The sequence below is a fragment of the Oncorhynchus nerka genome, linkage group LG10, assembly GCF_034236695.1.
Source record: "Oncorhynchus nerka isolate Pitt River linkage group LG10, Oner_Uvic_2.0, whole genome shotgun sequence".
Taxonomy (NCBI): domain Eukaryota; kingdom Metazoa; phylum Chordata; class Actinopteri; order Salmoniformes; family Salmonidae; genus Oncorhynchus; species Oncorhynchus nerka.
In genome coordinates, this window is record NC_088405.1 from 31,856,745 (window position 1) to 31,868,878 (window position 12,134).

Consider the following 12,134-nt stretch of genomic DNA (forward strand, 5'->3'; position numbering starts at 1 on the left):
CGTTGGGGCTGATATAGCAGCAGGGGGGGGACCATCTCCATATTAATGCCCATGATTTTGGAATGAGATGTTCAACAAACAGGATTTCTAGCTACAAAATTTGACAAATCTCTTGGTAAAGTGACAGAACTCCAAGCACGCGCAGATTCAATATCTTAAGTATTTTTGAGTCACAGCAGGATATTCACTCGTAAGTGGACTTATTCCAATTATTCTGAAAATAAATTATACTTGCAGATCTCATTGAATGTATTCATGTCAAGTTACGTTTGCAACCGTTAAATCTCACACAATACAAACTTGCAAAATTAAATGACACATTAATCTCAAATGACACCACTAATCTCAATGTGCGACCACAACATTCAAACTCAAGTCATTAATAATCCCGTATCAATGAGAACAAATTGTAATCAAATCATACATCTCCATGTTTTTAATAAAACAGTCAATACATACAGTAATACATTTTGTACTTAATTCACAAGGTTTACATTTCTTTTATACGAATATAAACATGTCTTAATGTGGTTTGGACTACAAAACAACAATCCAAAATAGTCAATATGTCTTAATGTCTACTCCCAATAACTCACCTCACCTGATATGAAGTCCTGTGATTCGCACAGAGAGATCATTGGTAATGAGTACATCTTTGTGGAAGGGAGGGGGTGAGAGCCAGGGGGTGTAAGTGGACACCGCACTGTATTGAATGCATACATGTATTCCGCTGGTAAATCTTTGCCGAGTTAACCTTTGAAACATCACTCGGAATTTGGACTCTTGTCTGATAAAATGTTTATTGTAGATTGAGATATTGGTCTTCTTATCAGCATTGATATCCTTCATTCTGAAGGACTGGTCAAATCCTCTCACCTTGTAAGAGATTCCTTTAGCTGCTCGTACATACGCTGGTCCTGTAGAGGGGAAAATGAAGAGCATTTGTGTGAGTCATTCAAAATCCTTACATGCTTTGTTTGTTGTTCAGTCTCTTCCTCTTTGTAGTGAAGGCTAAAAATGGGACCCTGCTCCTATCTACAATCAATCACACAAACCCGTAACACCATACAACTGGCGAATGAGCAAGTAAAAGCACACAACTTCATTATCTGACTATGACTAGACCCGGTTTACTTTAGGCTTAATTTAGGATTACATTAGCATGCAAATATGGATGGAAATAATAAATATGGATGGAAATAGTAATGGTGGAACAGTTAGTGCCCAGTGACCATAAACCCCTGAGGCTGTGTGGGAACCTACATGTTTAACATAAGCATTTTGCTGTAACACCTGCAAGATCAGTGTACGCAACAAATAAATTAAAGATTTTATTTTTGACAATGCAGTGTTTACTGACGGGGACAAAAAAGACTGGTTCACCTGGGAGAGATTAAAGACAGGGGGGCAATCATGTGCTAAAACCTACGTCATTATTAATTACCACATACAAAAATGCTGCTCCCAATGACAACTGAGGCAAATCAAAACAAGCCATTACCAGACACTGGATTCTGGAAACATACCTAAATACTTAAGACTTGTCTAATTCCTAACCATTTGGATTTGAGGCGAGTCACTGACTGGCTAAATGATACGTGTCAGACTGTCTACAGGGATTCAGCGTTCGGTTACATGCAGTCATTCATTTGTCCACGTCCCAATGCATCTCACCTTTTTAGACACAGACGGCCGTACTTTCTTGAAGGCGTCCTCAAAGTTCTGCTTGCTGACCCGGATGTCGGCCACAGGGCCGTTGGAGTAGCTGTGACCTGAGGGGTTAATAAGTACAGACTCAGATGGAGAGGAAGTGGACTGACAACCCTGGTGGAGGATACTGTACAATTACTATGACCTTGGGTATGGTACTTATCTTGCCTTAGAAAGTGTAAACAGAAATCCATCTTGATAAATGAAATGTATGGGAGCAATCAACCAACGCTGCAGTGTTCTGTTAAAGAGTCAAGAGGCAGAGAAGACCTAGAAGTCTTTAGGCTGTGTATTACCTGTGTAAGATGGGTTGGGTTGGGTCAGGAGGTAGGCTCTCAGAGCATTGACAGAGGCTTCCCTCACCAACGCAGACAGGTCTGCCCCACTGCATGAAACAATAAACACACAATATCCACTGTGTTGAAGGCTCTACGGGAACATCTGTAAGGTTTTGATTTGGTCAAAGAGTACAGTTCTGCAATCAAAGGGTCTGCCCTGCCCCTGTGGTTGTTTCCCCAGCCCCCCCCCATAAAAATGTGTGTTCTGATTGCAATTTATTTTTTAAATGCAATAGGGTGTAAAGACTGTTTTAAAAGCAACAACAGTTGAGAAGAGGGCCTCCGCTTTCTGGAGGTGTGATATTTATTTCTCAACTCCCAATACTGAGCTCTCTAGCACCATTACACAACCAAAGTAATTGGTATTGCTTTGAGATAAGGCGAGCGGGAAGCAAGAGAAGGCCATTGGCAGTGACTGCATAGGCCTATAGTGTCATCCTTGGGTAGTATGCTGCAACGTTTAGGTAATTCAATTTACTGTTAGATTAATCAGTTATACAGCTAACTAGCAGTATATTCTATTTAGCTATCTAGCTAATGAGTTTCCAATTCCTTAGATGGTGGATAGGCCATAAGACTGTTGAATAGCCAACTACCCCAGCCCTCCCTCTCTCCCAAAGACTATCTGCATGGACTCTATTCCCATCCTCACCACTCAGCCACATGGTCACTCTTCACATTCACGCATACTGACAGTCACTACTGACACCTGACATATACTCTCATTACCATGCAAGCACCACATATGCTGCTGTCTTGATTGATTATAGTGATAAATATTACCATTCATTGCTGCTATATTGTTTATTAAGATTATATTATTAGCATTAGTATTTATCCTGCTACTTTTACATGTACATTCCTTCCTGAAAAACAAATAACTCCAGCACCCCTGCACATTGTATTAACGGTACCCGTACTGCACTGACCTGTATAGAACTACATTCTCTTGTTCATTTGATTTATTCTCTCACACTTCAAGTGTTTTATTTCTTACTTATATTACTACCTCTATTGTGCATCGTTGGGAAAGAGCTTGCAAGTTAAGCATTTCACTGTGCTGTATCCTATGCATCTGACAATAAAAACTTGTAACTCAAATTAGGCTAATTCATTTGGGGCTATGTGATGCTAGTACACAAAGATGTAAGCTAATTAATCTCTATTGAACTAGAGACTAATTCTGGAGCCACATTTTGATTTAGAAACAATAGCCTAATTGTCATCCCAAAATGTATGAATAATCCTGCTGCTTGGACATGTTAGTATGATTAAAGAAATAAAAGTTGTTTTATCTATCTCAGTAGCACTGGGAATGATTATATAAGAGGATTACTCGTTTTTTCTATTGCGTGACCCCTCAGCAGCATTTGGGTGTGACCATATCATGGGCTGGTGCCACCAACTGAAAATGTTAGTGGCAACAATGGCACAAGGGTAAAGGGTTAGTCTGGAGCTCTGTAGGTTAAGATTGATTCTGCTCCTTCCTTCTCTGGGACACTCACGTGAAGCAGTCACTGCGCACGTCATGGGCCATCTCCTCCAGACTCACATCCTGCTCCAGATGAGGCCTGCTGCCCCCCTATGAGACACAATCATGAAACAACCCTTCTCACAGCAACACCAGCCACTAACTAAGACATTATACGAGGCTCATGAGACTGTTGAATTGTGAGCTTCCATCCATGGCATTCCACATTACCTTGGTGATGGTGAGTAAGATGGCGTGCCGGTCTGATGGAGGTGGGAGGCCCACATACAGGGTCTTGTCCAGACGACCTGGTCTCAGCACAGCAGGATCAATGATATCTACAGGGACAGCGTCAACCATGGTGAATAACTTCACAGATTTGTATGCGTCAACATAAACCATAACATTGAAAAATAATCTCCCTCCAAGTTTTGCGATTGGTGAATATCTATGTCAACGAGGGAGTGAAATGATGCGAGGAGCCCACCTGGTCTATTGGTAGCCGCCATGATGAAGACCTGCCGCCGGGTCTCCAGTCCGTCCATCTCAGTAAGCAGCTGGTTGACCACACGGACACTGGCTCCAGACTGAGGACACACCGCCACCATTAACCTCATGTCAACAATACTATTCTCATCATCATCATCATTCACCTCCATTTCACTCAGATGGTGACCCTCAGATCGCGGATTATTAGCCCTTCTCACCTCATGCCCGGAGCGGCGGGGGCACAGTGCATCGATCTCGTCGAAAAAGATGACACAAGGGGCAGAGTTCCGTCCTCTCTGGAACACCTGTCGCACGGCCCGCTCGCTCTCTCCCACATACTGAGGAACAAGAGACACGAAGCTGTGTAACATGTCGAAACGCACAGCTCGAAAAACAGACACACATATGTCTAACTTACATAATGCTAAATTAATCATTCGGGCCCCCAGAATCAAAGTCTGTTTCTTTTGTGTTTTAAGTTACATAAAGTCTGTGGGCATGAGTTAGGCCATTAAAATGCATCCAGGTGATTTAGGAGTGTTACCTCACAGTGTGAAGGCCTACTAAGGGTATAGATAGCTGTGACTAAAGGTAACTGAGCCCTCGCCAAGTAAATAATGCACAGGGCTGTTGGATCACTTGTGCTTACCGTCTATGAGAACGCAATGATTTCAGTGGGGCACTTCAGTTACAAATATAATTTCAGCAGATCTACCAACACAGAGTTAATATTACTGGGCAACGTGTCACAGGGCAAAGTCATGTCGAGGCATTCCAGGAATCTGTATAGCTGACTCACCATGTTCAGCAGCTCTGGCCCCTTGACAGAGATGAAGTTAAGTCCTGACTCATTGGCAACAGCCTGAAATCGGAGACACACAGCACGGTATACTGTTGTAACTGATGAATTACTAAAACCACCACAAGTCTTCAACATTCCACTGATTTTAGCAGCTGGCAAATAGTACCTTGGCCAGCAGGGTCTTTCCACAACCGGGAGGCCCAGCTAGCAACACCCCTGCAGGAGCACTGAGACCCAGAGCTTTGAACTGCTCAGGAGAACGCACAGGGGCCTGAGGACACACACACACACACACACACACACACACACACACACACACAGCCCTTATTCATCTAAGCTGCACAATGGCAGTATTCATTCTGAAGTCAACAAAGTACACCCTCCGATCCAGTTTGAATCTGGATGAGTTTGGAGTTAGATAGAGCTGACAGAAATACAACGTTAATGGCACATTGTAAATGTTATAGAGTAACTCTGTGGCCATTGACAGTGTACATTGACTGACACATCATGCTGTTGTTAAATTGAAGAAAACCTATGGTTCCTTGTGTTGCTACTTATTCAACCATAGCAGTCGAGTCAGGTTTCCTTACCAACAACATGGTAGTCTATTATATGTGGCGGTTAAGTTCCTACAATCAACCACTGTTGTTCTGAATGACATGCTCCAATCACACAACAGGTACAGTATATGTCCCATTTTCTGATGACAAAATACGTTTAGAGTGGGAACAATTGTTGTATGGTGTTACGTTTTTGGAATAAATAGTTAAATGTCTTAACCGTGATAGAGGTGGATATTTTATTCTACGAGCTTAAACGCTACGAGAGAAAAGGAACTGGTCAATTATAATTTTCCTGACCACGTGACCTGAACAGAAGAAACTCCTGGCCCAAATTATAATACAACAAGTCCAAATCCTTATGTTGTTTTGCAGTGGCTAACACTGAGCCCAACATATCAGATAGAACATCAGCTGTGTTGAGGCGATACCCACCAGGATGGCCATGGTGAGCTCTTCGCGGATGTCATGTAGGGCCCCCACGTCCTCCCAGGTGACGCCTGGCACCGTGGCGAAGCCTTCACGCTTTGCAGAGGGTTGTACGCTGGCCAGGGAACCCTGGAAGTCTGACATGAGGATGCACAAGCCAGCAAGCTGCTCCTCAGACAGCGACTCACTGCTCTTCAGCAGGGACAGCAGGCGACAAAGCTCCCCCTGGTGGTAAAGACAGAAGTGGAACATTTTCACACCACTGACCATCAAGGTGGGATGTTCACCAGATTCAGAGGGAACAGTGGATCCAAGACCATGTGCAGCATACTTCCCTAGTGAAAAACACAGCTAGCATACATTGATGGAATCAAATATATCACCCTGAAAGTTGTCTCAGTAGCCAGAGGCAGCTGCTGCTTGTCTCCCTGTGGTACGTGGCTACGGTCTGTCATCTCCTGGATCACTGTGTCTGCTGAGGCCTGGAATCTCTCTGGGCCCTGTGGGAGAGGACCTGCGGCCTGAGGCCCCTCGGACTCTGCTCTCTCCTCCGCCATGGGGACCAGCCCCTGGTTCTTGTCCTGCCTCTCCAGCAGGACCCGGTTGACGGCGCTCATGGCGGCCTCGCGGCACAGCGCCATGAGGTCAGCTCCCACGTACCCCGGGGTAAGACGCGCCAGCTGCCGGTAGTCAAAGTCCTCAGGGAGCTTCAGCTTCCGACACAGGGTCTTCAGAATTCTGAGAGCAGGAATCAACACACGGTCGCAACACCAGAGCTAGCAACCACATTAATGTCAACACCACTATTATTATAGGAGACAAGCCCACTCACCTGAGACGAGCTGCTTCATCAGGTATCCCCAGACAGATTTCTTTGTCAAAGCGTCCAGCCCGGCGCAGCGCTGGGTCCAGAGAGTCTGGCCGGTTGGTGGCACCAATAACCATCACCTGGGCTGTGACCGCTAATGAGTTCAGGTCTAGAGAATCACATAGATGACAGAGTGAAGGGAAGATTAACATCATCCAATAGTACCAGAGAAGGTGAATTGATAATCTCCCAACCCTGCCAACAAAATATATTCAATTGATTTCTTCATCTTAAGTACTCAAAGGAGATATTCCTATAAAAAAAATGGATGTATTGTAATCAGCAACGCAAAAGTCATGAAATCAACCAGATGTGTTGCACTAGCATAGTGGGTCCTGTATGGCTCACTTGCAATGCTAGGGTTGTGGGTTCGATTCCCATGGGGGACCAGGACGAATGAAAAATGTGTGCGCTCAGTTGCTCTGGACAAGAGAGTCTGCTAAAATGACATCTCTTACCATCCATGCAGGTGAGCAGCTGAGCAACAATCCGTCTCTCCATGTCCTTGGAGGCCACCTCTCGCTTAGGAGTGATGGCATCAATCTCATCAATGAACAGGATGCAAGGAGAGCTGGCCTGCAAGGGTAACAGGACCAGAATGGTTCATTTGAGCGAGCTGTCCTTGAGGGGGCATTCTTATAAAAATGTTTTTCATTTAATTTCACAGCGAACTGTGTAGGAGTGACACTTACCACAGCCTGCTCAAACAGCTCTCTCAGCTTCTGCTCAGACTCCCCTGACACCCCAGACACCAGCTCTGGCGCCGACACCTTCAGCATGGGCAGCTCCATCTCCTTAACATACAGAGGGAAATTAATAAAGTATTTTTCACCTAGAAAAAAAAGTTGTCTAAATTAGGAAAGGTGGAAAAATGTCAGTGAGGAAAAATGTGGAATAAGATTAGTGAGGAAAAACACTCTCTATATGTAAAGTGGGATACCATCATATGGACACCATCCAGACTCACCCCAGCCACAGCTTGGGCCAGCAGGGTTTTTCCACAGCCAGGGGGGCCATGGAGCAGGAACCCCCGTGGCGGGACCACCCCCAACTGCTGGTACACCTCTGGGTGACGCATATGTATCAGCAGTTTACACACCTCCTTCAGTGACAGAGAGCCAGATAAGAATTCAATCTACAAGCCATTACAGTTCAGTGCATAGGTCATGTTCAGCAGGATACAATGTAAAAATAAAAAATAAACATTTTCAAAAACGGGAAATGAATAGGAGTATTCTTATTGGACAAGTTCAGGTATGAGCTCGTCTGCTTTCTCCCGTTTCGTGCATACCAAATACATCTAAATGAGGTTTGACAGCTAAGAACACTGACAACACTAAAACTGACCAAACAGAAATGTAAATGTAACAAGCGTACCGTCAATGTGTCCTCATTGCCTCCAACATCTTCAAACTTTAATGTTGAATACTGTAGTTCAATGGATTTAGTCCTCGCTAGAACGATCAGAGGAAAATTTATAGTTTACAAAACACAAACCATTCTGACTTCAAGTGATACTGTAAAACAGGGTATTCAAATCTTACCCTACGAGGTCAGGGCTACTGCTGGTTTTCTGATCAACTTGATATTTAATTGCACCCACCTGGTGTCCTACATGTAAATCAGTCCCCGATTAGACAAAAAAAAGCAGTGGAACTGGCTTTGTGGTCGATTTGAATTTGAGGGCTGTTTAATTTATATTGTTTGTGTCCTTGACTGGCTACAATGTTAAACTTCTTAAACATCAGCAAAGCAAGGTGGGAAGCAGCGTTTACCTTTCTTGTTCATGATACTGGCCTCGATGTCACCATCATTGCCCTTTGACGCTCCCTCTTTCTGCCGTTTAGATTTTTTAAATGTGCCTTTTTTGGGTGTCTTCTCAGGCTCAAGCATTGAGGCATCTGTCTGCTTCTGGTGAAGTCAATATAAGCATTCAAATTGTTGCAGCGAATTGTTAGACAAAGAGAGATGTAGTCATCCACCACTGACAAAAGACAACATAGAAAATGTGAGACATACATTTCCTGCAGGACTGGCTGCCTCCTCTTCACACAGGTCAATGAGGATGCTGTCATGCTCCAGGCCTCTGCCCTTGTCTATGAACCAGCCCCCTGCAGACACCTTGGTACCAACACTCTGAGGGGTGGAGTGAGCCTCAGGGGCAGGGCTGTCTGATGCAGACTTGTCCCTCCTGGGAGATGCCCCACTCTCTGGGTTCCCCTTCTTGTACAGGGACATCAGGGAGTTATTCATGAGGTTGATGGGCTGTTAAGGGATAATCAGAAGGAAAAACAAGTTTAATCTATTAGCGTATTGTTCTGAAGCATGTATTATATTACAATGACTCACATGGTAATAAGCAACACATAAGGATGGTAAACCTGACAAATTAATGTGTGGAAAGAGGTAGTAGAGAATGATGTACCGGTTGTTCAGGAAGGTCCTCATCACTATCAGTAGTGTCATCCAAGTTACTGCTGCCATCCCTGTAAAAGACCAGAATATGCACTGTATAATCACTCAACTCCGGGGCATTTACAAATCAAAACAAAAGATTATGAGCAGATGGTGTGGCCCTTACCCAGCATCCTTCTCACTGTGTCTCGCTCTCTTGGCCAAGTGCTTGTTCTCCAGATCATTCAGTCCAGATTCATCGCATATCACTCCATGGACTGAAGGTGTAAAAATGCACAAGGAATTGTAGGATCTGGTTTGCTCTTGGAGAAACCGGCTAACATGCTTTAATAACAAGTGAAATGATCGGCAGATGCCTTGTTGCTGGACTGCACATGGCGATAAATGAGGTACTTGTCTCAGTTTTTACTCACCTTTTTCCACCTGAATCCTGAATGCAGTCTTGTTTCGCCTGCCATAGTCCATTCTGAGGAAGATACAATATTAAGCTGCATGCATAAACCCTGAAGGATTTCAGAAAGGCTGTAGAAAGAATACAGGGGGAAATTATGATAAATCAAACTCACCTGTAGAGTCTCTGAAGATCATGTGCCATTGAAGTAATGTCAACATACTGGCCACTCTGGTTACTCAAATACTATCAGACAAATTTGAACAGATCCCCCCAAAAAATTACAGTAATGTGTTACTAAGTTAGCTAGCGTGTTACAAAATAGAAATCAGTCAATATGACAGGCGACAGTTGGTGGATACTGTCAATAACTAGTCTAAAAATGTACCTGCTCAACTCTCTGTTTGAGTCGGTTGTCCACTCCGCAACGTCTGTTATTCATGTCTCCTGTCACCTGCAAACATTAACTAGCATTGGTTTATCTCGGGAAAAATATATATTTACCAGTAGCTAAAGTAGTATAGCTAGATGAAACCGATATATTTACCTCAGTGGGATGAAAGGGGATGTATGTACAGACGTTAATGTCTCGAGCAGTATGATGCTAGCTAACAGTGTCGCTATACCATAGGATTGTCTATGCGTATGTACTCTAAACAGATAACGTTTCATTCTAGGCACGTACCTTTTGTAATAATCGTACATAGCAGTTGATGAACAAGCAACGACGATTGTAGATAACAGATCAAAAGTATTTAGTTAGCACGAGTTTGTACTCCACGTGAAACTACAGATTTTTATACGGAGCTGTCCAAGATGTTGCCTGTTCGAAATTGTGGACAAATGCCAGAAGCAGAGGATTCTTCAATTTATTCAACTTTATACAATTGATATCTCATACTAGTAGAAATCACGCATGTTTAATAATCATAAGAAATATGAGTGGACTATTTGCGAGTTAACATCAGAACAGCTATTTTATTTTAAGTACAAATATCAGGCACAAATATGTATTATACAAATGATCAGCAATCAACAATTTACACCACTACGTCAAACATGTCTAAAACAAAACACAGGTAAAAACAATAAATATTTTAAATGCAATTGCATTCACCTAGAAAAAAAATGACATTATAATGATTTCATCCGGACATATGAATTTCTGACTGGGACCTTCGTGACAGAAATAGAGTCAGAGATATTAGAGAAAGGAGGAGATAGAAATCCCAATGGACAATTGACGTACGAACGTATAACGCCCCCCAGCACACTGTCGACCAATGGCTTTCACGTTGTCATGTTGCGTCACGTGGTTGCTAAGACCATCGTCACGTAATCTCTTCTCAAAGTCAGGGAATGCCAATGTATGTAAAGTCACGATTCCAAAGCTATGCAATATTATAGATAGCAAGTCTATTGGAAAATATTTGTAATGTTGTACTTATTGTTGACAATTAATTTTGAATTTTTAGCTAGTGCCCAATTGACTGCTATTCACTCATTGGCTGCGTTTCAAACTCAAAGTAGACAGCTTTCAGCCCTAAACCCTCAGCCCACTTGAAATACGTTTAACATCGTCACATCCGAGTGTACCTTAAATGTCCCTTGCCCAAGCGAGGGAAATTGATGGTCAGAGGCAACGTCTTGGCGGAAATCTTGAAGTTGGGTTTAAAAACAACCAACCTAAAGCTATTAATGTACCTAGTAAGCTAACGTATTGTAGCGACCCGCACAGACAGCTTTGTGTTATGTGTTAGGCTAGTAGGTGGTTGTGTTGTACTTACCAGTACCCAGTGTTCGCGGGGTCCGACATGCCAATCAACCTGCTATCTGCCAATCACGGGAATGCCTGGAATGTTCTGATTGCCGGGCATCCTGGCGGTTGGCGTGGAGGGGGGATGGAGCATTGGAAGTTAAGACCAGGTTTAGCCTTTGTTCTTTCTCTTACGTCTGTGCTTCACAAGAGAAGGTCACGATTGGCTTGTGGGTTATCTTTCATGTATTTGGCGTGGACTACGGCCAAACAGTAACCTGTATAAAGTTGGGTTTAATAAACCGTCAATTCGTAAACTCAAACCTCTGTCTGGACAATTGTTCCTTTATGATCTAGTCAGGTCATTACAGTATCTAGCTACATTTGCCCGTAGCTGGCTAGCTAGTTTTATAGTTTGGTAATTTATTCCAATACATTTCAGAATTGCAAAAAATATGTTTGTGAATCTAGCAACGTTTTATAGGCTTCTCACAATGAGACGAAGCCAATTTGCCAACGCTAAAATCAGTGTGTGTGTGTATATGCACTGCTCAAAAAAATAAAGGGAACACTAAAATAACACATCCTAGATCTGAATGAATGAAATATTCTTATTAAATACTTTTTTCTTTACATAGTTGAATGTGCTGACAACAAAATCACACAAATGATCAATGGAAATCAAATTGATCAACCCATGGAGGTCTGGATTTGGAGTCACACTCAAAATTAAAGTGGAAAACCACACTACAGGCTGATCCAACTTTGATGTAATGTCCTGTGTGGTCTCCACGTGCCTGTATGACCTCCCTACAACGCCTGGGCATGCTCCTGATGAGGACAGTCTATGGTGCAACGTGGCGTTAATTTTCGTTTTGTCTTGATTATTTACACCTGGTTTC

General features: G+C 43.1%; 1 protein-coding gene across 3 annotated transcripts; it reads right to left on the bottom strand.

Moving 5' to 3' along the window:
• Positions 1–413: 413 nt before the first annotated feature.
• On the bottom strand, positions 414–11,285 carry nvl (nuclear VCP like). Of its 3 annotated transcripts, none has more exons than XM_065023215.1 (24): positions 11,264–11,285; positions 9,865–9,930; positions 9,652–9,722; positions 9,499–9,551; positions 9,252–9,342; positions 9,096–9,156; positions 8,690–8,935; positions 8,446–8,581; positions 8,048–8,124; positions 7,638–7,772; positions 7,363–7,464; positions 7,129–7,246; positions 6,635–6,779; positions 6,186–6,540; positions 5,809–6,027; positions 4,977–5,081; positions 4,808–4,870; positions 4,227–4,346; positions 4,007–4,106; positions 3,751–3,857; positions 3,554–3,630; positions 2,007–2,095; positions 1,675–1,772; positions 414–917 (listed from the first exon to the last, which is right to left on the bottom strand). In XM_065023215.1, the coding sequence occupies exons 2-24, from the start codon at positions 9,916–9,918 to the stop codon at positions 873–875; spliced, it is 2,667 nt and encodes an 888-aa protein (XP_064879287.1). In that variant the 5' UTR covers positions 9,919–9,930; positions 11,264–11,285; the 3' UTR covers positions 414–872. The 3 variants fall into 3 exon arrangements, with proteins under 3 accessions (XP_064879287.1, XP_029525362.1, XP_029525363.1); XM_029669502.2 differs by lacking the exon at positions 11,264–11,285 and adding an exon at positions 10,162–10,315; XM_029669503.1 differs by lacking the exon at positions 11,264–11,285 and adding an exon at positions 10,024–10,154.
• Between the last annotated feature and the right edge of the window lie 849 nt (positions 11,286–12,134).